This window comes from Phragmites australis, chromosome 18 (genome assembly GCF_958298935.1).
Source record: "Phragmites australis chromosome 18, lpPhrAust1.1, whole genome shotgun sequence".
NCBI lineage: Eukaryota > Viridiplantae > Streptophyta > Magnoliopsida > Poales > Poaceae > Phragmites > Phragmites australis.
The window spans coordinates 15,318,877-15,344,649 of NC_084938.1; the positions used below are offsets into that span (position 1 = coordinate 15,318,877).

Here is a 25,773-nt window from a genome sequence, read left to right on the forward strand (position 1 = left end):
GGAGGACAATAACAAAGATTGAAGAGAAAATTGCGTGGTAGGGAGAATATGAGTGGTTGGAGGCTAGCTGGCTGCTTTAGAGGTTGTGAGGAAAGGGTATATAGCGAAAATGGCTCTATTAGGTTATAATTATGATTTTGGTGATTAATGATAACATAGTCAATGAGACTAACATGTTTATCAAGAATATATATTAGTAGGTCTTATAGATGCAATACATTAAGAAGTCACCACAACTAGAATATTTGGTTGAATTGGAGAAGTCCCAGGAAAAATGACTACATCGGAAGGTCCGGCGCAGAGGAACTATGAACACCAGTTTGTCTTGTTGCTAAGTATTTTTACACACCAGATGATCCGACGACGCGGAGATATGAACACCGGAGCATTTCTAAGTTGAAGCTCATGGATGGTACACGCCGAAAGGTCCGGAGATCGATATTGTGCATGCCGGAGAATGTGTCGGAGCAATTGTTGGAGAGATGATTGCAACAGTGGGAAGACCATAGGACTATACGCCGGAAGGTCCGATGATTGAAGTGTGCATGCCAGAGTATATGCTGGAGCATTTGTTGCATAGAAGATGTCAAAGTCCAGTTTGGTGTTGTTTAACACGCCAGATAGTCTGGCGTTGAAGCAAAGGACCACCGAAATATTTTGCACTGAGGAAGGTGTGGCATGGCTCAGTTGAACACGCCAGAAGGTACAGTGATGGAGCTAGTAAACACGCCGGAATATCTGGTGTTCACATTGGTTTTGAGTAGAGTTCCAACGACTAGCTTTTGAAAGGTGTATATTGAAGGTGATATTCCCTAGAGGTAATCATAGAGATGATTGTACCACACGTCAATGTTTATGTACTACCGAATAATGTGTTATTCCAAAAATGACTATCGTTTACATTGATTGACAAGTTTGTGACTTGTTCCTGAAACTCTTGTTTCTTCCATGATGTTATTCTTAGTCGATCCCTAGTCGCATATCATTGTGATGATACATAAGACTAGCTCATGTATTGATTGATGTTCACAATTCGCGGATCATAGGTATAGAGATATCAGGTCAATAATGTGGACATTTATGTTAGAGAACATAATATTCGATAGACCCACCTTGAGATATTGCTGGGATTGTTATTTATGATGTGCTATTAGTTGTTATCTCAAATAGTGTACCTGCAGGATCCTCAGACCTGAGATCATCATTGATCCCCAGAATGTGTAGTGGCATACTTTGAGGCTGCCAAACACTATTTCGTAACTGGGTAGTCATAAAGGTAGTTTTCGAGTTTGTCATGAAACATGTCATGAGTCATGAGCGATCAAGATGGAATCTGCCCCTCCTTATAACAGGAGAGATATATTTGGGGCCCTCGAGGTAGTTGGATTGAGAAAGTGTATGGCCATGCTAATATGATTAAAGAGTTAGTCATGATGAATTCACTACTTAGTCGAGTGAATGGTCGAGCTATCACAAGGGTGGCACGTATCTCGCCTTGAGCTTTAATCATGAGGCGAAGGGATCAGTGCATGTGTATATTTGGAAACAATTTTCGAGTCATAGCTGTTTGTATATGAACTTAATGGGTCACACACTTAATGGGTTGGAACAAAACATACGAATTGGATTCATATATGAGTTTTGATTGGATTGTAATCCATGAGAAGTTAGAATCCTAAAGGGTTTCCAACGTGGGAGCACATTGGCGAGCTCTATATAAGGAGAGGTGTGGGTAGGGCGTGCCAAGGTTGAGCCACTCCGAAACCCTAGCCATAACCTTCCACACAATCTCCCAAAACCCTAGCCGTGCGTGCGGTACTAGCACATCGGCGCTCGACGTTTCTGCCCAATACGCGTGGATACCGTAGATGTGTTGCTGTTATTGCGGCGCTGATCTTCTCGGTGAGTTGAACGCAACGTGTTTAGGACTGATCGCCAACAATGGTCGAGGAGGATGATCACCTACTCGGAGTTGGTCGAGGAGCACGACCAATTGCTCAGAGTTGGTCGAGGAGCATGACCACTTGCGTGGGGCTGGTCGCGGATCTGATCGAGAAGCTACTCGAGGAGTTTGACGCACAAGACGCAGTCTACTCCAACTCTTCTTCCGCTGCACTACGCATCGAGCGGTAATGATATATGATCTCCAACTTGCATGATTTCCTGGATGAATGCGGTAGAAATTTTTTGTTTTAAGCTAGTGTAGCCTGCCCGTTCCCCAACAGTGCTATCAGAGCCATCTTGCGTAGTTTTTTAATCTGGATCAGTCACATATATGTGATATGTGGTAGTAATAGATTGGATTTAATTTTTTAGTGATTGGTTCATGTGATGGATCGGCCACTGCACGGTTCGGTGTAATTAGGATCGGATGAGGTGCGAGTCAATGTAACCATACGACCAAAAAGATTAGCTCGATCTCCCACCTGGCCTCGCGTGCGACTTGCCCCTACTAGCTGGAATAACCATCAAGGCTGACAGCTCGTGCTGCTTAGTGGTCGGGAGAACAGCAGATCGAGGTTGTACGTGTTGTTGTCGTTTCCAGAAAACCTCACGCGACGATCAATATGATTGATCCAATGAAAATTGAGGCATTGTGAATGACTCGAAATCAGCTTGATATGATCAATCCGATGATATTTTTATAGCGATTTCATATATACGATCTATGAATTTCTAAGAAGTTTTTCAGGGCGCTGCTCTCAAACCCACGGGGGCGGTTTCCCCCTCAACCCCCCACCTGCTAACCGGCTAGCGGGACCGCCGTGCTGTCCGAGCGTAGGTCTTATAAAGATAACATGTCAACGTTGCGACTTTAGAATTTGATTCCACGCTTAACTCATTTTTGCAGATAATGTTGTGACTAGTATGGCCTTATTATATATGTGATGCATGTTTGTAATTTTCATGGTCTGCGTGTCATGGTTAATTGCAGGCAAAGGCTTTCATGTTATTGTATAATAGTCTGCGTGCCGACTTGTGATGCTTCTATTTCTCATGTAATTTGTCTTATACTATTAGGTGTAATAGACTAATACATAACCATGAAGACTCGAAGCATGATGAATTAGAGGACAGGGACCATGGCGATAGAGATCACCATGTGAAGGGGCCATACTATATCACAGGTAATATAATTTTCTGTGATGTTTATTTATGTTCATGTCATGTTATTTTATTCATATTTTCTATGAGATGGATATGTTTACATGTTATAATAGCTTCTCTCAGAAAAATTAAGAATAATTGATGCCCTTCCAATACATGCACCTACTTAGGTTTTGATTATTGTTTGGTAGGTCTGCCAAAGTAAGGTGCCATCTTTTATCTTAACTAGTTAGGGTGGATGTTGGACATCCACATGCGTAGTGTTGGTTTACTTAACAAAGTTATCAAAACGGTTTTGGGCTTTGGGGCATAGTGTTGGGGCCAGGGCATTCGATGCCACCCAACAAACAAGAGTCACATAGGGATATGATTAGCAAGATGTTACTTTCCTATCTCACCTAAGTTTCTAGCGGTGATACCAAAGCTCACTAGAACCTAGTTGAATATGGATCTTGTTCCACTATATGTCATTAGAGGGAAACGGTTTCAAAACATATAGTGGGAGTATCTTTTATTAAATTGTTTACTGAAATGTATACATAGACATAGTGCTAAACTTTGCATATTTATTTCTATTGTAGATCATGGCACCTACTGTTGATGGCAATTCTAGTTTTAATTTGCGTTGGATTCTTGAAAAAGAAAAGCTATCTGAAACAAACTTTATTGATTGGTATAGAAATCTGAGAATTGTTCTCAAACAAGAGAAAAATAAGTATATTCTAGAGATTCCCTATCCTGATGAACCAGCTGATAATGCATCTGTCGCTGATCGGAGGGCTTACGAGAAGCATACAAATGATTCACTCGATGTTAGCTATCTCATGCTTGCCACTATGTTATTGATTGGTATAGAAATCTGAGAATTGTTCTCAAATAAGAGAAAAAGGAATATGTTCTAGAGGTTTCCTATCCTGATGAACCAGGTAATAATGCATCTGTCGCTGATCGGAGGGCTTACGAGAAGCATATCAACGATTCACTCGATGTTAGCTATCTCATGCTTGCCACTGTGTCCTCTAAGCTTCAGAAGTAATATGAGAACGCAGATGCTCACAATATGATTGTGGGACTCCGAGGCATGTTTGAGAAACAAGCTAGGGTAGAGAGGTTCAACACCTCCAAGTCCTTGTTTGCGTGCAGGTTGACAGAAGGCAGTCCAGTTAGTCCTCATGTGATTAAGATGATTGGTTACATTGAGAGCCTAGAAAAACTTGGTTTTCCCCTTAGTTCTGAGTTAGCTATAGATGTGATTCTCCAGTCGCTCCCTACGAGCTTCGAGCCATTCATTTTGAATTTTCATATGAATAGCATGGAGAAGAGCATGACTGAATTGCATGGGATGCTTAAGACTGCTGAGGAAAGCATTAAGAAAAGCTCTAGTCATGTGATGATGATTCAGAAAGATAGCAAAAAGATAAAGCGCAAGGCCAACGCTAAAGCATTAGATGAGATCTCGAGGTCAAAGCCTGAACCTATTGGAAAGTCCAAGGCTGGCCCTGCTGCTTCTGATGCATGCCACCACTGCTATAAGCCTGGCCATTGGTGGAGGAACTAGAAGCTATACTAGGAAGAACTTAAGAAGAAGAAGGGAAGTAAGACTTCCACTTCAAGTATAAATGTTATTGAAATTAATCTTTCTACCCGCCATAATGATTCATGATTATTTGATACCATCGATGATTCATACTTGCAAATCGTTGCAGGGACTGAAAAGGACTAGGAAGTGTGCAAGAGGCGAGATGGATACTCGTGTCGGCAATGGTGCGAAAGTTGCTGCGTTGGCCATCGGTGTTTATTCCTTATCACTACCCTCAGGATTAGTTTTGGAATTAAATAATTTTTATTACATTCCTACCTTTGGCAAAAACATTATCTCTTTTTCATGTTTGGAAGAAGAGGATATGATTTCATAATAAAGAACAAGTGTTATTCGATTTATTTGAATAGTATGTTCCATGGCAATTGTCCATTGATGAATGGATTTTATATTCTAGATCTTGAGGATGTCCCTATCTATAACATTAATACGAAGAAGCCTTAGCTTAATTATTTGAATCCCACTTTTATTTGGCATTGTCGCTTAGGTCATATAAATAAGAAACGCATGCAGAGGCTCTATAAAGATGGTCTTCTTGATTCATTTGATTTTGAATCATTTGGTACATGCGAATTTTGTTTACTTGGAAAGATGACTAAGGCGTCTTTCACCCGTCAAGGAGAGAGGTCGAGTGAGTTGTTGGTCCTTGTATATATTGATGTATGTGGGCCAATGAGCTCTATCGCTAAAGGTAGTTTTTAGTACTTCATTACTTTTACCGATGACTTTAGTAGATATGGTTATATCTACTAATGAGGCACAAGTCTGAGTCCTTTGAAATGTTCAGAATGAAGTACAAAATTAACTTGGCAAGACAATTAATTTATGCGATCTGATTGTGGAGGTGAATATTGGAGCCATGAGTTTGGTGATCATCTAAAGCAATGTGGAATTGTTCCATAGTTGACTCCACCGAGGACGCCTTAATGGAATGGAGTGTCCGAACGGAGTAACCAGACTTTGTTGAACATGGTCCGGTCCACGATGAGCCAATCTGATCATCCATTATCCTTCCAGGGATACGCTCTAGAAACTATTGCGTTCACTTTAAATAGGGTTCTATCTAAAGTGTAGAGAAGACACCATATGAGATATGGATTAGGAAGTGTCCCGAATTGTCTTTCCTTAAGGTTTGGGGTTGTGAGGCCTATGTAAAATGTTTGACGTCAGATAAGCTCACTCCCAAATTAGATAAATGCTTCTTTGTGGGGTATCCTAGGGGAACCAAAGGATATAACTTTTATAATCGGGAAGAAGTCAAAGTGTTTGTCGCCCGAAACGGTATTTTTCTGGAGAAAGAGTTTGTATCAAGGAATATCAATGGGAGCGCGGTGCAACTCGAAGCTATTCAGGAACCATCAGAAAGTGTTTCAGCTCCTATTGAACCACAATTGGATGTTACAGAACATGTTGTTGATACACCAGCCCCACGACGATCGAAAACGATCAGTCGCGTACCTGAGAGGTTTATGTTCCTAACCATGGAGCAGCGCTATATATTACTGTTGGACAATGATGAACCTAAGACATACTCGAAAGCGGTAGTGGGACCGGACTCTAAGAGATGGGTTGGAGCCATGAGATCTGAGATAGAATCCATGCACGATAATCAAGTTTGGAACTTGGTTGATCCATCTAATGGTGTCAAAGCAATTGAGTGCAAATGGGTTTTTAAGAAAAAGATAGACGTTGATGGAAATGTTGACATCTATAAAGCACGATTGGTGGCAAAGGTTTTAGACAGATTCAAGGTGTTGATTATGATGAAACATTTTCGTCCGTTGCAATGCTAAAGTCTATCCGGATCATCCTAGCAATTGTCACATATTATGACTATGAGATATGGTAGATGGATATCAAAACAACTTTCCTTAATGGAAACCTAAGTGAGGATGTGTACATAACATAGCCTAAAGGTTTTGTCAATCCAAAAAATGCTAGAAAGATATGCAAGCTGCAAAAGTCCATCTATGGGCTGAAGCAAGCTTCTCAGAGTTGGAATCTTCATATTGATGAAGTGATCAAAGGGTTTGGTTTCATCAAGAATGAAGAAGAGTCTTGTGTTTACAAAAGGGCTAGTGGGAGTGCACTTGTGTTTCTGGTCTTATATGTAGGTAGCATATTATTGATCGGTAATGATATTCCGATGCTTGATGCTGTCAAATGTTCATTGCAAAAGAGTTTTTCAATGAAAGATCTAGAAGAGACAGCATACATATTAGGCATAAAGATCTATAGAGATAGGTCGAGAAGGCTGATCGGATTAAGCCAAAGTACATACATCATAATATGTAGGATTCCAAGAAAGGTTTTTTTGCCAATGTCACATGGCATCACTCTCAGCAAGAATCAGTGTCCTTCGACCATTGATGAGCTCGAGAGGATGAGTTGATCCCGTATGCTTTCGCTATTGGGTCCATCATGTATGCCATGCTTCGTACACGCCTAGATGTCTCCTATGCTCTATGTGTTACGAGTAGATACCAATCAAACCCAAGTGAAACTAACTGGGTAACAGTAAAGAATATTTTCAAGCACTTGAGAAAAACTATGGATATGTTCCTAGTCTATGGAGGTGAGGAGGAGCTCATTGTAAATGGTCACACTGTTGCTAGCTTCCAAACCAACAAGGATGATTCAAGATCGCAATCTAGTTTTGTGTTTTGCATTAATGGAGGAGCAGTGAGTTGGAAGAGTTCCAAGCGAGAAACGGTGGCCGATTCCACGACGAAGGCTAAGTATATCGTAGCTTCTGAAGCTACAAAGGAGGATGTTTGGATCAAAAAGTTTGTTTTTGAGTTAGGTGTGGTGCATAGTGCTTCTAGTCTAATGGATCTCTATTGTGACAATAGTGGAGCCATTGTGCAAGCTAAAGAGCCTAGGTCACATCAGAAGTCCAAGCACATACTGCGGTGGATTTGAAGATATGCAAAGTGCACACGGATTTTAATATTTTTGATTCATGGACAAAGCCACTCCCACGGCCCAACATGAGTCACACATGAGAGCTATGGGTATTAGATACTTACATGATTGACTCTAGTGCAGTGGGAGATTGAAGGAGCTATGCGCTAGAGACAATCATAGAAATGATTGTATCACACGTCCATGTTCATGTACTACCGAATAATGTGTTAATCCAAAAATGACTATCGTTTATATTGATTGGCAAGTATGTGACTTGTTCATGAAACTCTTTATTTATTTCATGATGTTATTCTTAGTTAATCTATTGGTCGCATATCATTGTGATGATACATGAGACCAGCATATGTTTGATTGATAATCACACTTCATGGATGATAGGTATAGAGATATCATGTCAATAATGTGGATATTTATGTTAGAGAACATAATATTGGATAGACTCACCTTGAGATATTGCTAGAATTGTTATTTATGATGTGCCATTAGTTGCTATCTCAAATGGTGTACTTGAAGGATCCTCAGACCTGAGATCGGTCATTGATTCCCAGAATGTGCAGTGGCATACTTTGAGGCTGTCAAACGCTATTCCGTAACTAGGTAGTCATAAAGGTAGTTTTTGGGTTTATCATGAAACATGTCGTGGGGTATGAGCGATCAAGATGAAATTTGCCCCTTCTTGATAACTGGAGAGATATCTCTAGGGCTCTCGAGGTAGTTGGATTGAGAAAGTGCATGACCATACCAATATGATTAAAGAGTTAGTCATGATGAATCCACTAATTGGTCGAGTGAATAGTCGAGCTATCACAAAGGTGGCACGTATCTCGCCTTGAGCTTGACTGGTATCGTAAGACGAAGGGATCAATACATGTGTATATCATGGTTCAGCCGTTATGATCTTTTATGTGTACTTAGGAGTCAACATGTCCTACTGGGGACCGCTATTGATTTTGGTTTGGAAAGGGTTTCCGAGTTGTAGCCGTTTATATATGAACGTAACAAGTCACACACTTAATAGGTTGGAACAAAACATACGAATTGGATTCGTATATGGGTTTTGATTGGATTGTGATCCATGAGAAGTTATAGTCCTAAAGGGCTTCCAACGTGGGAGCCCATTGGTGAGCTTTATATAAGGAGAGGCGTGAGTAGGGCATGCCAAGGTTGAGTCACTCTGAAACCCTAGCCGCAACCTTCTACACGATCTCCCAAAACCCTAGCCGTGCGTGCGATGCTAGCACATTGACACTTGGCATTGCTGCCCAGTATGTGTGGATACCGTAGAGGTATTGTTGCTATTGCGGCGTTGATCTTCTCGGCGAGTTGAACACGACGTGTTTGGGACTAATCGCTAACCGTGGTCGAGGAGCACGACCACCTGCTCGGAGTTGGTTGAAGAGGACGACCACCTACTCAGAGTTGGTCGAGGAGCATGACCACCTGCGTGGGGCTGGTCACAGATCTAATCGAGAAGCTGCTCGAGGAATTTGACACGCACGACGTTGGATCGGTCTACTGCAACTCTTCTTCCGTTGCAGTGCGTGTCGAGCGGTAACGATCTATGATCTCCTACTAGCATGATTTCCTGGGTGAATGCGGTAGAAAATTTTTTATTTTAGGCTAGCATAGCCTGCCCGTTCCCTAACATATATGTCGGATGTTCCGGTGGTACAATATGTCTACACCGAAACATCCGGCGTATACAGAGAATTTGAGCTGCTGGGGCAACGGTTAGTCCACGTGGTTAATGCTATAAATACCCCTGCACTTAGTCATTTGAAGTTACTGGAGTCTAAACAAGCACATATACACTTGAGAAGACATCCAAGATATCAAAGTGTTAAAAGTGATCATCCAAGGTGATTAAGCACAAGATTAGAAAGTGATTAATGTTTATAGGTCTAGAGAGAAGTGTTGCTAGGTCCTGCAACCTAGAGAGTAGATCAAAGAGTGATCCAACCCTATATCGAGAGGTATACCAGTGCCTTAGAGTCTTGGTGACTCCCTGGCAACTTGGAGCTTGGTGACTCAAGCTTGTTGATCCTTCGACTTAGTGTGGAGCGGTAGCAAAAAATATGTACGGGGATGTGGAGGTCCTTGCTTTGGTGGCTAAAACTCCGAAGTGAAGACAACGTACTTGAGGCCTCGCTTGTTGGCTTAGTTGCTTATCGTGCTTGATGCCTTGCCTTGGTGGCTTGGTAGCTCAAGAGCTATGACCAGAAAAGTCTTAATAACCAGGAGCATATCATTTGTAGAGCTCCAACATAGAATAGGAGTGACTTGTGTACCACCGATACCACAAGATAAAAATTCCTTGTACCGAGTTTGCTCTCTTTAACTTATTTACATTTCCGCATTTACATACTTTACGTTCCTACGGTAGGTTGTAAACCTTTTGAATGGTAGAGTAGACACACTAGATAAACTTAGAGTACATTAGACAGACTAGATAAACTTAGAGCACATTTAGATAGAAATTGATATATGTTTATCTTGTGAAGCTTTTAGAGCCATTAGATTTAAGTGTCCTAATTCACACCCCCTCTAGGTCGTCACCGTTCCTAACAATTGGTATCAGAGCCTCATGCTCTTGATAGGATTAGCCACCTAGAGTTGTGACATTCGGAGTTAGGATGGATACCCATATCGCTCCACATTTCGACGGCACAAATTTTCCTGGATGAAAAATTCTAATGACTTATTATTTGAAAGCTAAAGGTTTAGATGTTTGGAGAGTCACCGAAGAAGGGATGAGACCATGTGTCACCAACAAGGAGAGGCAATAAAATGTATTAGCAAAAACCATCATTTTATGATCTTTATGTGTTGATGCATTTAATCGTGTTTATTCTCTCACCAATGCACATGATATTTAGACTAATCTTATTGAAATACATGAATGCACAAAGGATATGTGCATGAGAAATATCATGTGCTAGTCACTAAGTTTAATGGCATCAAACAACTTCCCCGTGAAAATACTAATGACATGTACTCACATTTGAATATTCTTGTCAATGAGATTAATGTGCTAGGTTTGATGCCAATTGAAGACGATCAAGTAGTAAGAAAAATACTTCAAGCTCTTCTTCCAAAGTACTAGTTGATAGTCTTTATCATCTGCGATAACAAAGACATCAAAAAGATGACTCCAAGCCAAGTATTCGGTAAGATCACCGCTCACGAGATGACCATGAACATCTAGATGGAAGCTTCTTCCTCATCTGATACCAAGAACCTTGTTCTCACAAACAAGTAAGCACCATGCTCACATATGAAGGTAAAGATGAGAAGACAAGAGCAAAAGTCAAGCTCAAGCGAAGATGATGGTGATGAAGAGAGTGATGATGAAGATGAGAAAAGCACCTCAAGTTATGAAGAGATTGATCTCAAGTCGTCAAGCTCATCTCACAAATAGAGAAGAACATCAAGAGGATTAATACCAAGATTGATCATCGAATCTCCATGAAAGATTTGGTCAACATAATTGATCATATCAAGAATAAGAGAGATAAGGGGAAAAGCCAGGCATAGGAAGATGGGTGAGCTAAGATAAAGAGTCAAACTGAAGTGATGAAAGCCTTACCGTCCACTCCTCTAAGAAAAGCTCTTCCTCAAGATCATCATCACATAAGTCGTCACACAAGTGCCTTATGGCCAAATGTACATATAGCGATGTAAGTGATGATGAATCTGATGAGAATTCTCCCTCTCATGAAAAACTTCTTGAATTGATCTATGATCAACAAATGGCCTTAAAGAAATAATCAAAAGAGCTTAAGAAATTCAATGCACTTAACAATAATCATGTTATATTTGATTCTAATTATAAACAATTATTGAACAAATTCAATTTACTAAACAAGGAGCATGAAGAGCTTAAGGCTAAAATTGAGTGCATTGATTCTCAAACTAAGGTTCCTTTGAAGCAATCTACCTCTCTATTTAATTTCAATTCTAAGGTAGATATTTTCACTTCTTGTGATGATTTAATTGATTTATCTAGCTCACCCATTTGCAATGAGATTTGTGTTGAGAGTGTTATTGTAGAACCATCTAATAACCTCATTGCGTAAGAGAATGATGAGCTCAAGTAAAAAGTGAAGAAGCTCAAGAAGGACTTGGCGAGAAAGGGCAAATAACATGTCTAACCTCCTCAAGATAACCGTGCTATCATGATGAATAAGTTTACGAAGGGGTCAACCGTGAGATGCTTCAAATACCATCAAGAAGGCCACAAGTCTTTCCGATGCAAGCAAGTCAAGAAGGAGATCAATGAGAATAAGAAGGTGATGAATATCTTCAACAAAACCTTCAACCTCTACACCAAGCCCAACTCTAAGATCAAGACCAAGAGCAACAACTACAAGCTCAATAAGAAGGACAATGATAAGGTGGTTGCACACATGGTTGGGAGAAAGGACCGGAGGTAGAACCAATCCATTTGGGTGCCCAAGGAAGTCATCACCAATATGAAGAGGCCTCAATCAGTTTGGGTTCTAAATAAGACTTGAAACTCGAGGTAGCTATGGGGATTTCGCAGACTTGGCACAGAAGATGAAGTGAAGGTTCAAGCAAAAAAGTGAAGTGTACAAGATTGGACGTATTAATGAAGCTCATGATCATCATATACCCAAATTCTCATCTAAAGGTAAAAGAGGTAATGGTGCTAGATGCAAAATCCTTTCAATTAATGAGTACTTTTGCCTTATCTAGGATTGCACACACTTATTTTAAATTATTGCAATACTTAGTGTAGATTTTTATATGATAGGTTGTTTATGTTTCTCTCTGTCTTATGAGCAACCTACATGGTTTATTAGTTATAGGTTCCTTACATGGCACTAGTTTTATAATTGGTATTCCTTATGTATCACGAACTCAATCTATAGGGTACACTCCTCATTATTATCAATAACAACTGCATATATCTCATAAGTATTCAACATTTGTATGCACACTTTTAGAAGGAGTATATCCTATAGGTTGTGATTTTAAGACTAACATGTGCTTCAAGTGATATTTTTTATAGTCTCGTGGAGTAATTAACAAGTTCCTAGAGGTATGCAATGCTTAGAGGCTTCAATTGGTATTTTTATCAAATCTTTTGTTCATTTAAGCTACCTCCATGCATAATATAGCTTAAACTTCCTATCGTGACATATTATCTAGTTGTACATATATTTCTTTCTCATCATATATAGGGGGAGTTTAGATTATATTATATGAGTTTCATAAATTGTGATCAATATACTTTCATCTCGATTAATATTCACATATCTTTTAAATTGAATTCCTACAAGTAGTATCACTTTATTGGATCATAGTTTATGAAGCTCTATCTTATGTGCTCGAATGTTTTTCCCTTGAGTTCAATATGTGTTTATAGTCTTTTTGGGAGATTGTTGGCAAAGGGGAGAATTGCGAATGACCAAAGAAAGTGCAAGATACATGAAGTTTGACAAAAGGAGAGAAGGTTTTGCATAGGTCGATCAAGGGAGATAGTGGCATTTAGAGAAAGTGAGAACCATAACAAAGAGAGACTAAGTGATAAGAACATGCATCCAAACAACATGGTAAGACTTTATACTCTTTTCAATTTGTATCATTTATTACTTACCACTTGTTTTGGTTGTGTTGTCATCAATCACCAAAAAAGGGAAGATTGTAGCAAAAATGATCCTATTAGACTATGATTATGATTTTGGTGATTAATAACGACATATTCAAGGAGACTAACATATTTGTCAACAATATATATTAGTATGTCTCATAGATGCAATACATTAAGAAGTCACTGCAGCCGGGATAAAGTTCGGTTGAATTGGAGATGTCAGAGGAAAAATGACTACACCAGAAGTCTGAGGAGTTGTGAATGCCGGAGTGTTTTCCTGTCGAGTGCTTTTACACGCCAGATAATCCGATGATGTGGAGATATAAACATCGGAGCATTTCTAAGTTAAAGCTCAAAGATTGCAACAGTATTGTGCAAGTCGGAGTATACGCTGGAGCAATTGTCATAGAAAGGATTGCAACAGTGGGAAGACAGAAGGACTACACACCAGAAGGTCCGACGATTGAAGTGTGTACGCCAGAGCATTTATTACAGAGAAGATGTTAAAGTCTGGTTTGGTTTTTTTTAACACTTCGGATGATCCGATGATGAAGCAAAACAACACCGGAGTATTTTGCATAGAGGAAGGTGCGGGATGGCTCAGTTGAACATGCCAGAAGGTCCAACGATAGAGCTGATAAACATGCCGGAACATCCGGTGTGCACATTGGTTTTGAGTGGAGTTCCAACAGCTAGTTTTTAGAATGTGTACACACCGGATGTTCCGGTGGGTACAATCTGTCTACACCGGAACATTCGGTATATACATAGAATTTGAGCTGTTAGGGCAACGTTAGTCCGCAGAGTTAAGGCTATAAATACCCCTCCACTCAGTCATTTGAAGGTGTTGGAGTCTAAAGAAGCACATATACACTTGAGAAGACATCCAAACCATCAAAGTGCTAAAAGTGATCATCTAAGGTGATTAAACATAAGATTAAAGAGTGATTAGTGATTATAGGCCTAGAGAGAAGTGTCGCTAGGTGCTGCAACTTAGAGAGTAGATCAATGAGTGATCCAACCTTGTACAAAGAGGTATGTCGGTGCTTTAGAGTCTTAATGACTCACCGGCAACTTGGGGCTTGATGGCTCAAGCTTGTTGACCCTCCGACTTGGTGTGGAGTGGCGACAATAAGTGTGTACGGGGACGCAGAGGCCGTTGCCTAGGTGGCTAAAACTCTAAAGTGAAGATAGCGTACAAATGACCAAAAGAGAGGTTAGTGGTGAGACCTCGCCTTGGTGACTTAATTGGTCATCGTGCTTGAGGCTTTACCTTGGTGGCTTGATAGCTCAATAGTCGTGATCGGAAGAATCTTGATGACCGAGAGCATATCTTTTGTGGAGCTTCAACGTGGACTAGGAGTGGTTTGTGTGCCACCGATACCATAGGATAAAAATCACTTGTACCGAGTTTGCTCTCTATATCTTATTTACATTTTTGTATTTACATACTCGCAATTTGCCTTCCTAGAGTAGGTTGCAAACCTTTTGAATCGTAGAGTAGACACGCTAGATAAACCTAGAGCACATTTAGATAGAAATTAATATAGCTTTATCTTGTAAAATTTTTAGAGCCATCAGATTTTAAGAGTCCTAATTCACTCCTCTCTTAAAATGTCACCATCCCTCATAAGAGCCTAAGTGGTGCTTCACTTCAAGATTTTTCTAGTGAAACCCGAAGGATAAGATCATACTAAACTTTGTGACAAATATTTATAAATTAGATCAAAATAAATAACATAGAGACAATTTTCTGACACAAAATCTTAGACTAACAGAAAAATGCACGGCATTGCCGCGCCGCTGAGCCCGCCCCATTGGGGCGTGCAGTCATATTGTGGGCTTCAAACAATGTCTGCTAGGCCGATGTCATTTATTGTGACTATACATGTGTAGGAGAGACTGTTAACAGCTTTAATGCGGAAAACCTTTCATGTTTAAATCAACAATCAAATAAAATCTCTAACATGTACTGGTGTAGCCTACTTATCATCTTGTTTAAGAATGTAAAAGGTGGTTCGACAAATAGATCTTGCAAGTTAGGCAATTGATTCTCCCAACGTATTTGACAGTACTAAAGAACTAAAGAACTAGATCCATCGAATCTAAACTTAAGTATAAACAATATAGTACATGCCCAATGGTATGTCATGACAGCTCACCATGCTCCATGAAGACCCTGAATCCAACTAGATAGTTGTACTCATTCTACAGAGGTTATGATAGCCAAACAAGCTAGTTAGAGTAACAAAAGTTAGCTGTCAAAACAATGGCGAGAAGTTTTAATGATCAGGCATCAACGGTCAACTCAATACACCAAATGATCAGAATTGTCTCCTCAACATGAACTATATGACTCTTTTGATTATCAGATTCCTATAAAAGAGAAACATGTACATCAAGAGAACCATTATTTGTTTTTCAGACTTTTTACTTGGTTGCAAAGGGGAAAATACCACTCAAATATAAATTTTGGTTATTGGAGCAGCACCACTGTAGTAACCTCATGCAACACCTACCAAGAATCGAAGTAACTGTTGGTCATGCGCTCTGCTGATCAGGTTAGATTCAGAGCAATAGGATTACCATCCAACTCAACGTATTTTAGAATAAACTTGACAATAGGAGTATACTCACAATTTTCAACCTCAGCGAACAGATGGCATAATCTAATGCAGAGCAATAGGATTACCATCCAACTCATCGTATTTTAGGTACTAAAAAAAACTCATCGCATTTTAGAATAATCTTGACAATAGGACCATACTCACAATTTTCATGAGGGCAAAACTATCTAAGTTCGAATATTGCTAGGTCAATAGGTTAAATCATTTTGACACGAATCTAAAGAGATTAAAAATGAGTGCACAAATATATTACATTATCAACGTAATAAGAAGGGAATAAGACTATGCAGCTTTGGAATTCCCAGTTATATTGTACCTACGTGATTCTGCAGCCGCAGTGCATTTTGAAGCTTAGGGAACTTGAGAGGGTATGACAGGATCATCTGCCCTTTTGTTTGGCATCATAAATTAATGGTTGTAGTCACATTGACCTACTTAAGTGAAGGTGAAAGAATGATTTGTAACTCAAGATAGTTGTAATGCAGGGAGGAAAGGAGTATGCATATGGTCATGCACATGCTGTAGCATGCACTACGAAAGATGCAAATAATATATTTCAATGCATAGAAATATAGTCACTGAATAGCGCGTCGTTGGCGCGCTATATGGCCCATCGCCTAGCTTTTATTCGATCTTGAGTAGTTGCAATCACAAATAGGTAAGCAACAACGTTGATTCAAAGCATAGAATACGATCCACTAAATCACAATTTTGGGAATGGTTCAAATAATTTCAGTAACTAAATGGAATTTTAAGAAACCTATGAATAGAATATAGTCCGGTTGGTTGGGTTAGGTCCATAGTATAGAATAGTATTCTACACCCTAGGTGTAGAATATTGTTCTCATATATATAGACACACACATATATGGTAGTGCTATAATGCTATTCTACATCCAACACAAAATTTACATCAAGATCTTGCAAAGGAAGTATCCATCACAGAGGATTTACATCAGTAATCACAGAGAAATAATATCGCAGTGAGGTACGAATAGTTTATGACTTCAATTCTAGAGAACCTACACTAAACGCTTGCAGTTTGAGTCAGGTCAAACAACACAAACCATTACTGAGAGTATAGCTTATGCCCATAGAAGCAGGTTGGAGCAGGGAAGGAGGTATTGATTCAGTGATACCTAATCTTGGCCGTCACAACGCTGACTCGCTAGCATCCCATTCGTTCTCATCCCCCTCAGTTGCTGCTCATCCTCGTCACACCGTGGTGGAGGCACTGTGGGGTGGAGCGACGGTGGGGATGTCATGTCCAGGGGAGGTGCGAGCAGAGGCTAAGGAAGCTCACATAGAACTTTGAGGCTTCACACCCCTAGCTCGCTGTCGCGCCAGGAGTGGCATTTTGTCGAGTACCTCACCTGTGTGTGCTTGAACATCCTCCTCATCATAACCATTGATGTGGGAGAGCTTAGCCAGGTGGAACAGCGGTGGGGATTACCATGGAGTTGTCGAGGGAGGCGACAATATGGAGCAGCGTGGGGACCTCACGGCACCTCGGTGTAGTAGAGGAAGGCGTGGGCGGCAAGCGCGCAGCGCGACTTGACATCGACACGGTGTGTGCAGAGATGGGCATAGTCGTGTAGGTAAAGAAAAATGGTGAATGGGGCAACGACGATGTCGGGGCGACTGTGGTGGAGGTGGAGACAGAGGAGGATGCGACGCAGGTGTGGAGTTGCCGCGGCGTGGAGCGGGTGCCGTGTCGGCTAGGGAGAGAGTGGAAGAGCAATGAGAAGGAGGCGGCACCATCGTAGAGGGGGCATGGAGTCTTAAAATTCTTTAGGATTGAGTATTATAAAAGATTTCTTTCTCTATGATGACACGTGTTTTTTCTGTCTCTTCTTTTTAACATAGCTGTTGGATCAAATGATGTGTGGCTGATCAAAATCTCACTGAGATCTTTATAGAAAGGTCCTATAAAATTTACTTTCAGGAGGGATATGAGATGGGAGGAGGGACACCGCCAGAGAGCCAATGAAGGCGGAGAGGGGGTGCAGGACACGGTCGGCATGATTGAGAGAGAAATGATATAGGGAAGTATCGTGAAGACTCGTCGCAACGCTCGATCGATTCGAAGAGAACACTAAGAATCGAACGTTGCAGATTTCCTTTGTGGCTTGATCCGACGGCTCATATTTTTTTTTCTCGATGGGATTGAGACTAGTAAGAGATTTGGTCCAAGGGATACTTCATCAAGAAGCGTACTATTCGACCTTTGCCAAATCCTGGGCGTCCATCCCATATCAACGGTTCGGACTCGCGATCCCACAGGTCGCACCGCTACCGCAGTGCGCAACCACCGTCCCACCATCAAGATCCCCCCCACCCCCCGGATCTCACACCGAAGCCATCACTCCTCTCCTCCTCGCGCCCCCCACTGGATCCACACGCGCGCGGAGTGGAGTTGAGATCCACTCGCCCCCCGGGCTGATTCGTTCCGCTGGTAAGGAAATCCTCCAACCTTGATTTCTTGAATTGATCACGCGCTGTTTGATCCACCAATCCTGCGATTTGTTCCCTTCTTCCAGCGAGATCCAAACCTTTCTCTCCGAGCCATCCTCTTCTTGTTGTGATCTGCCGAGTTCATGGACCACTCACCGGTCGAGGCTGCCTCGCGCCGCTCTGAGCACCACGTCGCCGTCCAGATCCAGTCGTCCTTCAAACCGCCGCTCCGCATCTCTTCATTCTCTCGTCGTCGTGGAAGTGTAGATCCGTCTGCACTTAGATTGATTTCTTCCTTTGCGTTCTCGTACGGATTGTTCGCTCTGTTCTACACAAGCTGGTCGTTGCAGCGAACACTTAAGCCCGAATCTTTCTTTGGATCCCTCCGGTTCGTTGCTGAGATGTTCTCTGTGTGGTGGAGTACTAGTTCTACCGACCCGGGTACCCTTGCGTCCGTGGGCTGTTGTCCTCCTCTGGATCCGGGCTGAATCTGGAATATTGCGTCTCAATATGTTGTTCTGTTCTAGTGCAATGCGGTATTGCGAATGATGCCTCGGTGCAGTGTTCCTTTTGATGGCTTTCTTTAGCTCAGATCCACCTTTATTTTGTTTCTTGATCTTGAACGATCTGATGCCTATTGTATGCTGGTAATCACATAAGCTCTTCACCAATGGTAGCTGTACGCCTGAATCGTGATATGGCGTCCGTAACAATTGAGCTAGATGTGGTGCAAGGAATGGTTGTTCGAGCTCTTTATTTTGTTTCTTTGTCCATGTCCGTGACACATCTAAATTGAAATTCCAAATGATCCAAAGAATCTTCTCCCCTGCTATATGTCATACATCTGATTCACACCCAGGTAATGCGGTTGATTATGTATGTAAACTTATTGCAGTAGAAGGGCATTAACTGAGATCCCGTCTCAGTTGTTAACCTGTTTTTCTTTTTCTTGCTATTGAAAGCTATTGTCCATTATTTAAATAAATAGATTGAAGTCTTATTTTTCTTGAATTTTGATAATTATTAGCATGTTGGACTATCTTTGTTGTTCCTTTGCTGATTGAGTGATTGGTTTTTCCTGTGGCAGGTGCATAGTTTGTGGGCTTGATTAAAATAATTCCAGTGATCAGCAAAATCTATTAAAAATGGTATGGCTATTGGTTCAATCCTGTCATTTTACTATTGATTCTCACTTTATTTAGTGCTTATAAACCGAGTTATACTTACTGATTTCAAGGAACATTGTGACATTTATTCCTTTGCTCCTAATAAGTAATTGCTTGCAGAAGAGTAGTTTTTTAATTTTTTTTTTGTGTACCCCAGGTGGTTCTTGCAGCTTCCATTGTTTCAAAGTCGGGAAAAGGTGTGTTGCTTTCAAAGTTTCAGTTAATCAGACCCTTCATTATTGCCAATACCCAATGAAACTGTTCTCTTATTTTATATAATTGTTCTGTTATTTCTGGTCACCATGTGCTACATGGGTATGATAGCATTCCACGCAAATTGGAAACAGCAATTGTGAACTACCCGTTATCATATTGCTAACTTATACAACAACTAAAAGGCTTTGTTGTTGTTGTATAGTCCATGGGTTCACATAATATGAAACCACTATGTGGTGACACATTTATCTATCTTTTCTCCCTAGTTTTTAGTGTATCTTTAAAAGAAGTTAAGGGACTCAGCTGAAGGCTGTTCTTTTTCTGTTCATAATTGCAGCACTTGTTTCAAGACAGTTTGTTGACATGTCTCGCATAAGAATTGAAGGATTACTTGCAGCATTCCCAAAACTGGTTGGAACTGGGAAGCAGCACACTTATGTTGAGACTGAAAATGTGCGTTATGTTTATCAACCTATTGAAGGCTTATATCTTCTACTTATCACAAACAAGCAGAGCAATATTCTTGAAGATCTGGACACTTTGAGGCTACTCTCCAAGCTTGTATCCTACTTTCATATATTTAATATTCCGATTCTCTGATATCTTTCTTATTGATACGATCCTACCTACTTAATGAATGGAACAGATAGAACTATGGGCTGGGGCTTGTTTTTTTTTTGGGGGTGGGGTGGTGTTAGTAACTTAGTGACCTTTTTGTTCATAATAATTAAATAACAGACAATTGTACTGGTGGAAAATATGGAAGTTCTAAGATACATATCACTGAGGAAAATATACAACATAAATAGCGAATTTTACACATTACTGAGGACAATAGACAACATAAAAAGCAACCAGCACTATTCCTTGGTGGAATCTATACACAACTTTTGCAAATATGAATATCATTTCTGAGAGTTGGGTATATATATCCACTCTTATATGCTACTGTTCTGCGTTGTGTTCTTTCACGGCAAATAACCCAGTACCACTGTCTCCTTAACATTTGGAAAGGTGCCTGAGTACTCCCCTTCACTGGATGAGGAGGGTATCTGCAAAACAGCATTTGAGCTTATATTTGCTTTCGATGAAGCCATCTCTCTTGGAAATAAAGAAAATGTAACAGTGCAGCAAGTCAAACAATATTGTGAAATGGAGAGCCATGAAGAGAAGGCACACAAGCTGATGATGCAAGCCAAAATCAATGAAACCAAGGATATCATGAAGAAGAAAGCTAATGAGCTTGACAAAATGAGGGTCTGCACTACTCTTACCAGATTATAAGTACATTGTAGTTCTTGTTAGTTTTTATGGGTTATCTAGTTATTTTGCTGTCAACCTGGCCTTACTTTTACTCTTTCAGTTGGTACCAATTAAGTTTCTGCTTACATTTGGAACATATTTGGCAACTTCAGTTTCTCATAAAATAACTTTTTGGGCTTTGGCATCTCTACACGATAGATGTAATACTGAATCCTTTCCAGAGAAATTTTGGTTAGGTTTACCTAATCAAAATTTACATCAGAGGAGAGTCAGCTATTTAGAGAAAAGACGATACTTAGGTACATCTAACAGACCTTTCATATAACCCAATGGATAGATTTCATGTGATAATGAAAGACAACAGAGGAAATATATTGCCAAGTATATAATGGAAATATTTGTTTCAAATTGGTATGCATTTTATTGGTTAGAATTGTACTGTCGTGCTATTTCTGGATATTAATTGTCAATGTCTAAGTGGTTAACATTTGTGGTTGGTGTTCATGCAGATGGAAAGAGGCAAACTTGACAAAGGAGGATACTCCTCAATCTCTGGTCCACGTGTGATTGAAAAAACTTTCAGTGACATGAGTATTACTGGTACTGGCTTTGGAAGTGGTTCTGGATTGGGTGGACTAAGCTCTGACATGGACTCATTTGCTAGCAAGCCCAAGGGTGGTAAGGCCTCTTATGCATTTCTCGACAATTTTGTATTTGAGAAATAATAGCTGAATTTACTGTGTCAATTTATGTCGAGGGTTTAACATTTTTTTTCCCTTTTTTTGGTTTGCCTGTTATTTTGTTTCATCAAGACAGACATTCTCCACATATCTATGAAATGTATTACCATTTTCTTGGTTTGCCTGTATATCCAGATGTTTTCCTCATTTCTTTTTTTATTGTTTCCTAGAGGTTCTAATATATCCTGATGTTCTCATCATGTATACCACATGTACTAACAATTTTTCTTTTCATCATATCTAGGGAGCATGCATTCTCCTAGCTTTTGTTAGGCTTATAAATCCCATACACTCTGTAACCTCTTGTTTATTAGAGAAAATGTTAAAAATGAGTTAGCAGTAATATTGTATATCAATAGTCAATAAAGCAGCTCACCTACCACAATACCGTGTCTTACTTTCATGCTATATTTGTGATCTTATTATCTTAAGCTATTTAATTTTTATCATATAGTGGGTTAGATTCAAGGTGCTTTTCAAATTGAAACTGGCTATATGTCATTCTAAAAACTAATATAACTTTGTTCGCATCCCTCTCCTGTTTGTGTATTCCATTTTTTTTTATTACTGATAAATCTTCATTTTTTTTCATCCTTTACTGAAGTTTTATTCAGATCTTTCATGTCTCAATATTGCGAAAACAGTTTCTCATGTTGTGGAGATTTGTCACAACAACATTACCTGGTTTCTAATCTAAATGTAGACAGTACAGGCTGGTATACTACATGTATCTTATTCTTACCGCAAGTGATGTTTCTACAGGTCGTCCATCTGCAGCTGCTACCGCACCCAGTAAAGGTTTTGGTATGAAACTAGGCAAGACACAGAAGACTAATCAATTCCTAGAATCATTGAAAGCTGAAGGAGAAGTCATTTTGGAGGATGTACAACCAAGTTCAGTTCCTTCAAGATCGTCACCCCTTCCACCAAGTGATCCTGTCACAGTGACTATTGAAGAGAAACTCAATGTTACTGTTAAAAGGGATGGAGGTATTAATAACTTTGATGTTCAAGGAACCCTTGCTCTTCAGGTTCTTAATGATGCTGATGGATTCATCCAGTTGCAGGTACTGTCACCTTCCGTATCTTTTAGCATTCTACCTGGTTTCCCTTTTTATTTTTGTATGAAAAGCTTTTACTGTGAAGCAGTAGAAAATAGTATCAAACTTTTTATCTGGCTTGTCATGTCTGATCCTATACTGATACTGTATTCTATTTAAGTAGAATGATCCCTTCTGTTGCAGTTTCTTTCCAGCTGAGATGATTCTTGTACAGTTCTTATTTTCTTGTCCCATGGAATGATGACATCATTCTATGCTACGACGTTTGCATTCATTTATACTTGTGCCATGTGTTTATTGCCAATAAGCACACGTTATTACATACTTATATGAATTTGTTTGTGAGAGCTGATTTTTCTAATGTATGGTGCATTAGATTGAAAACCAAGATATACCTGGACTTAGCTTCAAAACACACCCAAATATCAACAAGGAATTGTTTAACAGTCAGCAAATTTTGGGAGCAAAAGATCCAAACAGGCCTTTCCCAAGTGGTCAAAACGAAACTCCTCTGGTGAAATGGAGAATCCAGGGGATGGATGAGTCATCTTTACCTCTATCAGGTGAAAAATCACTCTATTTTCTACTGTCTAATAATTTGGACTTTCAGTAACTTGCTTTTGCTCTATGCAGTCAATTGCTGGCCATCGGTATCTGGAAATGAAACCTATGTCAATATTGAATATGAAGCTTCTGAGATGTTTGATCTGCACAATGTTGTCATCTCTATACCTCTGCCGGCACTTCGGGAGGCTCCAAGTGTTAGACAGATAGATGGAGAGTGGAAGTAATGTTTCCTTGCCTCTTCAGTTTACTCGTCTGTTTTGTTTTACTCAAAGAATCTTGCAAAAAATGTTTGTGACAAGTGCATGACCCTGCTATATCATTTACCTTATTAAGTTCTGGTCTTTCATTTTTGTTAGACCCATTAGTGTTAATCTTAACAAATAATATGTGATAAATGAAATTCTAGAAATTCTAGCCTTTTGTTGTTATAACTGGGATATACAGCTGTTACGGGGTGGATTGTGTAGAGCTTAAAATTTGTATTCTAAATGTTAGTACACTAAATAGTACTGAAAAAGCTGCGGTGTTTACTGCATTATTATCATTTCTTAAAACCATTACATGAAAGCACTTCTGTTTTATACAATTGAGCTGCATATGTTTGTGGTCTTAGCTTTTTATTATTTCACTTCTCATTGTGCATACAGATTTGACTCAAGAAACTCTGTGTTGGAATGGTCCATACTTCTTATTGACCAGTCAAACCGCAGGTCCATGAAATATTTGAATATTTAAAATCATGTTTGTTATTCTATTTTGTAGTTTGATCTATCGTAGCTAACTCTTGCTTTTTTTTCACCTTCTGAAGTGGTTCCATGGAATTCGTTGTTCCCCCAGCTGATCCATCAACATTTTTCCCAATATCTGTTGGATTTTCTGCATCGAATACTTTCAGTGATTTGAAGGTTGGTTCCCACATATTGGTTGAATGGGTTCACATGATTGGTGATATCCCTATTCATCACTTTTTGTTAATTTTGTTTATTGGAAACTTCTCAGGTGAACGGAATCCTTCCTCTGAAGGAAGGTAACCCTCCCAAGTTTTCACAGAGGTCTCGTCTGCTCACTGCTAACTATCAAGTAGTTTAATGCTCTTAATAAGGTTGGGTGTTATTTCACTTGAATACTTTAATGGCACATATTTGTGATATAATGTATTTTTGCCATGACATTGTTGCAAGCCATGGCAGGGAGGATAATTTTGCATTTAGAAAGTCTTTATCTTTTTGCAGTTTTCACGTGTCACATGTTTCACAAATCAATGTTGAGATGTAATGCTACCAAGAGAAATAAGCGCATGAGTTCTTGCACTATGTTTGGCTGCAGATTTGTACTTTAGATTTTTCCTTGCGATAACACTGTTTGTGTATCTTTCAGGGTATGGTGATTATTTGGGTTGTGATGATATAGCTTTGCAGTTGTCTCGTTTAGGACTTGTGTGGAATGTAGGAATTTCATTTGAAGCAGCTTATCCGTTTTGAAAGGGGCATTACTCCCATCACTCGATCTCTTCTTTTGGGCATATGATCCAACCGGAAAAAGTAGGGCACCATTTGAAAACGAGAAATGGCGTTCAAGATAGAAATAGAGAAGCTATTTCCGTTGACCCTCATATCTGACTTTCGCACGCTGCATGGTGGTTGCGTGAAAGCTGGAAGAGCACCGGTTTCTTCTATCACTTTCCTTTTGGATTTGCTGGTACCATTGCTGTGGTGGTGTGACCCTAACGAACCGAATACTTCCCGACCATCCGTCCGACCCGAGTGAGTTGGATGGAAATTAGAGTGAAAATACGGCTATCCGTCAGGGTCAGAGAGAGAGAGCATACAAGAGAATGGGTGTGCGTGTGTGTGGGAGAGAATGAGTGTGTGTAAGAAGCCAAAGGGGTATACAGAAAGGGGTCTCTAATCAGCGTGCGGGGAAGCCAGCGCACAAATCCCCCGACAGCCCCACTTCTTTCTGTTTTGGGAAAGTTTTCTCCCCCATGACTATCTTTTCTTGGAAAGTTTTTTTCTTGCTCAAAAGTTTTGAGAGAAAAGTTATCGAAAAAAAGTTACTAAGAAAATGTTTTTATAAAAAATTACTAAGAAACAATTTTTTAGAAATGGTTATCTAGAAAAGTTTTTCAGAAGAGTTATTAAGAAAAAGTTTTCCATAGGTCTAGACTTAGGTTGTTACATGGGTCACGTGTGGTGTGCGAGCTGGGCCACTCGTGGACATGCGTGAAACATGAATTTCCGCATGTGAGGGACACTGCTAATCAGCACGCATGTGCGAGCAGCCGTCTGCGCGAACCACTCCGACAGCCCTCCACCTTTCTGTTTTTGGAATTTTTTTTCCCTTATCGTATTTTCCTTTTTGGAAAAATTTGCACCAGAAAAGTTTGCCTCAAAAATTTTTGAGAAAAAAGTTGTACGAAAAAAGTATGA

General features: G+C 39.9%; 1 protein-coding gene across 1 annotated transcript; it reads left to right on the top strand.

Moving 5' to 3' along the window:
• The first annotated feature begins 18,173 nt into the window (after positions 1-18,173).
• On the top strand, positions 18,174-24,657 carry LOC133898806 (coatomer subunit delta-1). The gene is made up of 12 exons (XM_062339554.1): positions 18,174-18,332; positions 19,419-19,479; positions 19,655-19,694; positions 20,051-20,274; positions 20,728-20,970; positions 21,486-21,654; positions 22,479-22,783; positions 23,154-23,340; positions 23,411-23,564; positions 23,992-24,054; positions 24,153-24,249; positions 24,344-24,657. Exons 2-12 carry the CDS (start codon positions 19,477-19,479, stop codon positions 24,431-24,433), a joined length of 1,575 nt encoding a protein of 524 aa, XP_062195538.1. The 5' UTR covers positions 18,174-18,332; positions 19,419-19,476; the 3' UTR covers positions 24,434-24,657.
• Positions 24,658-25,773: the final 1,116 nt, after the last annotated feature.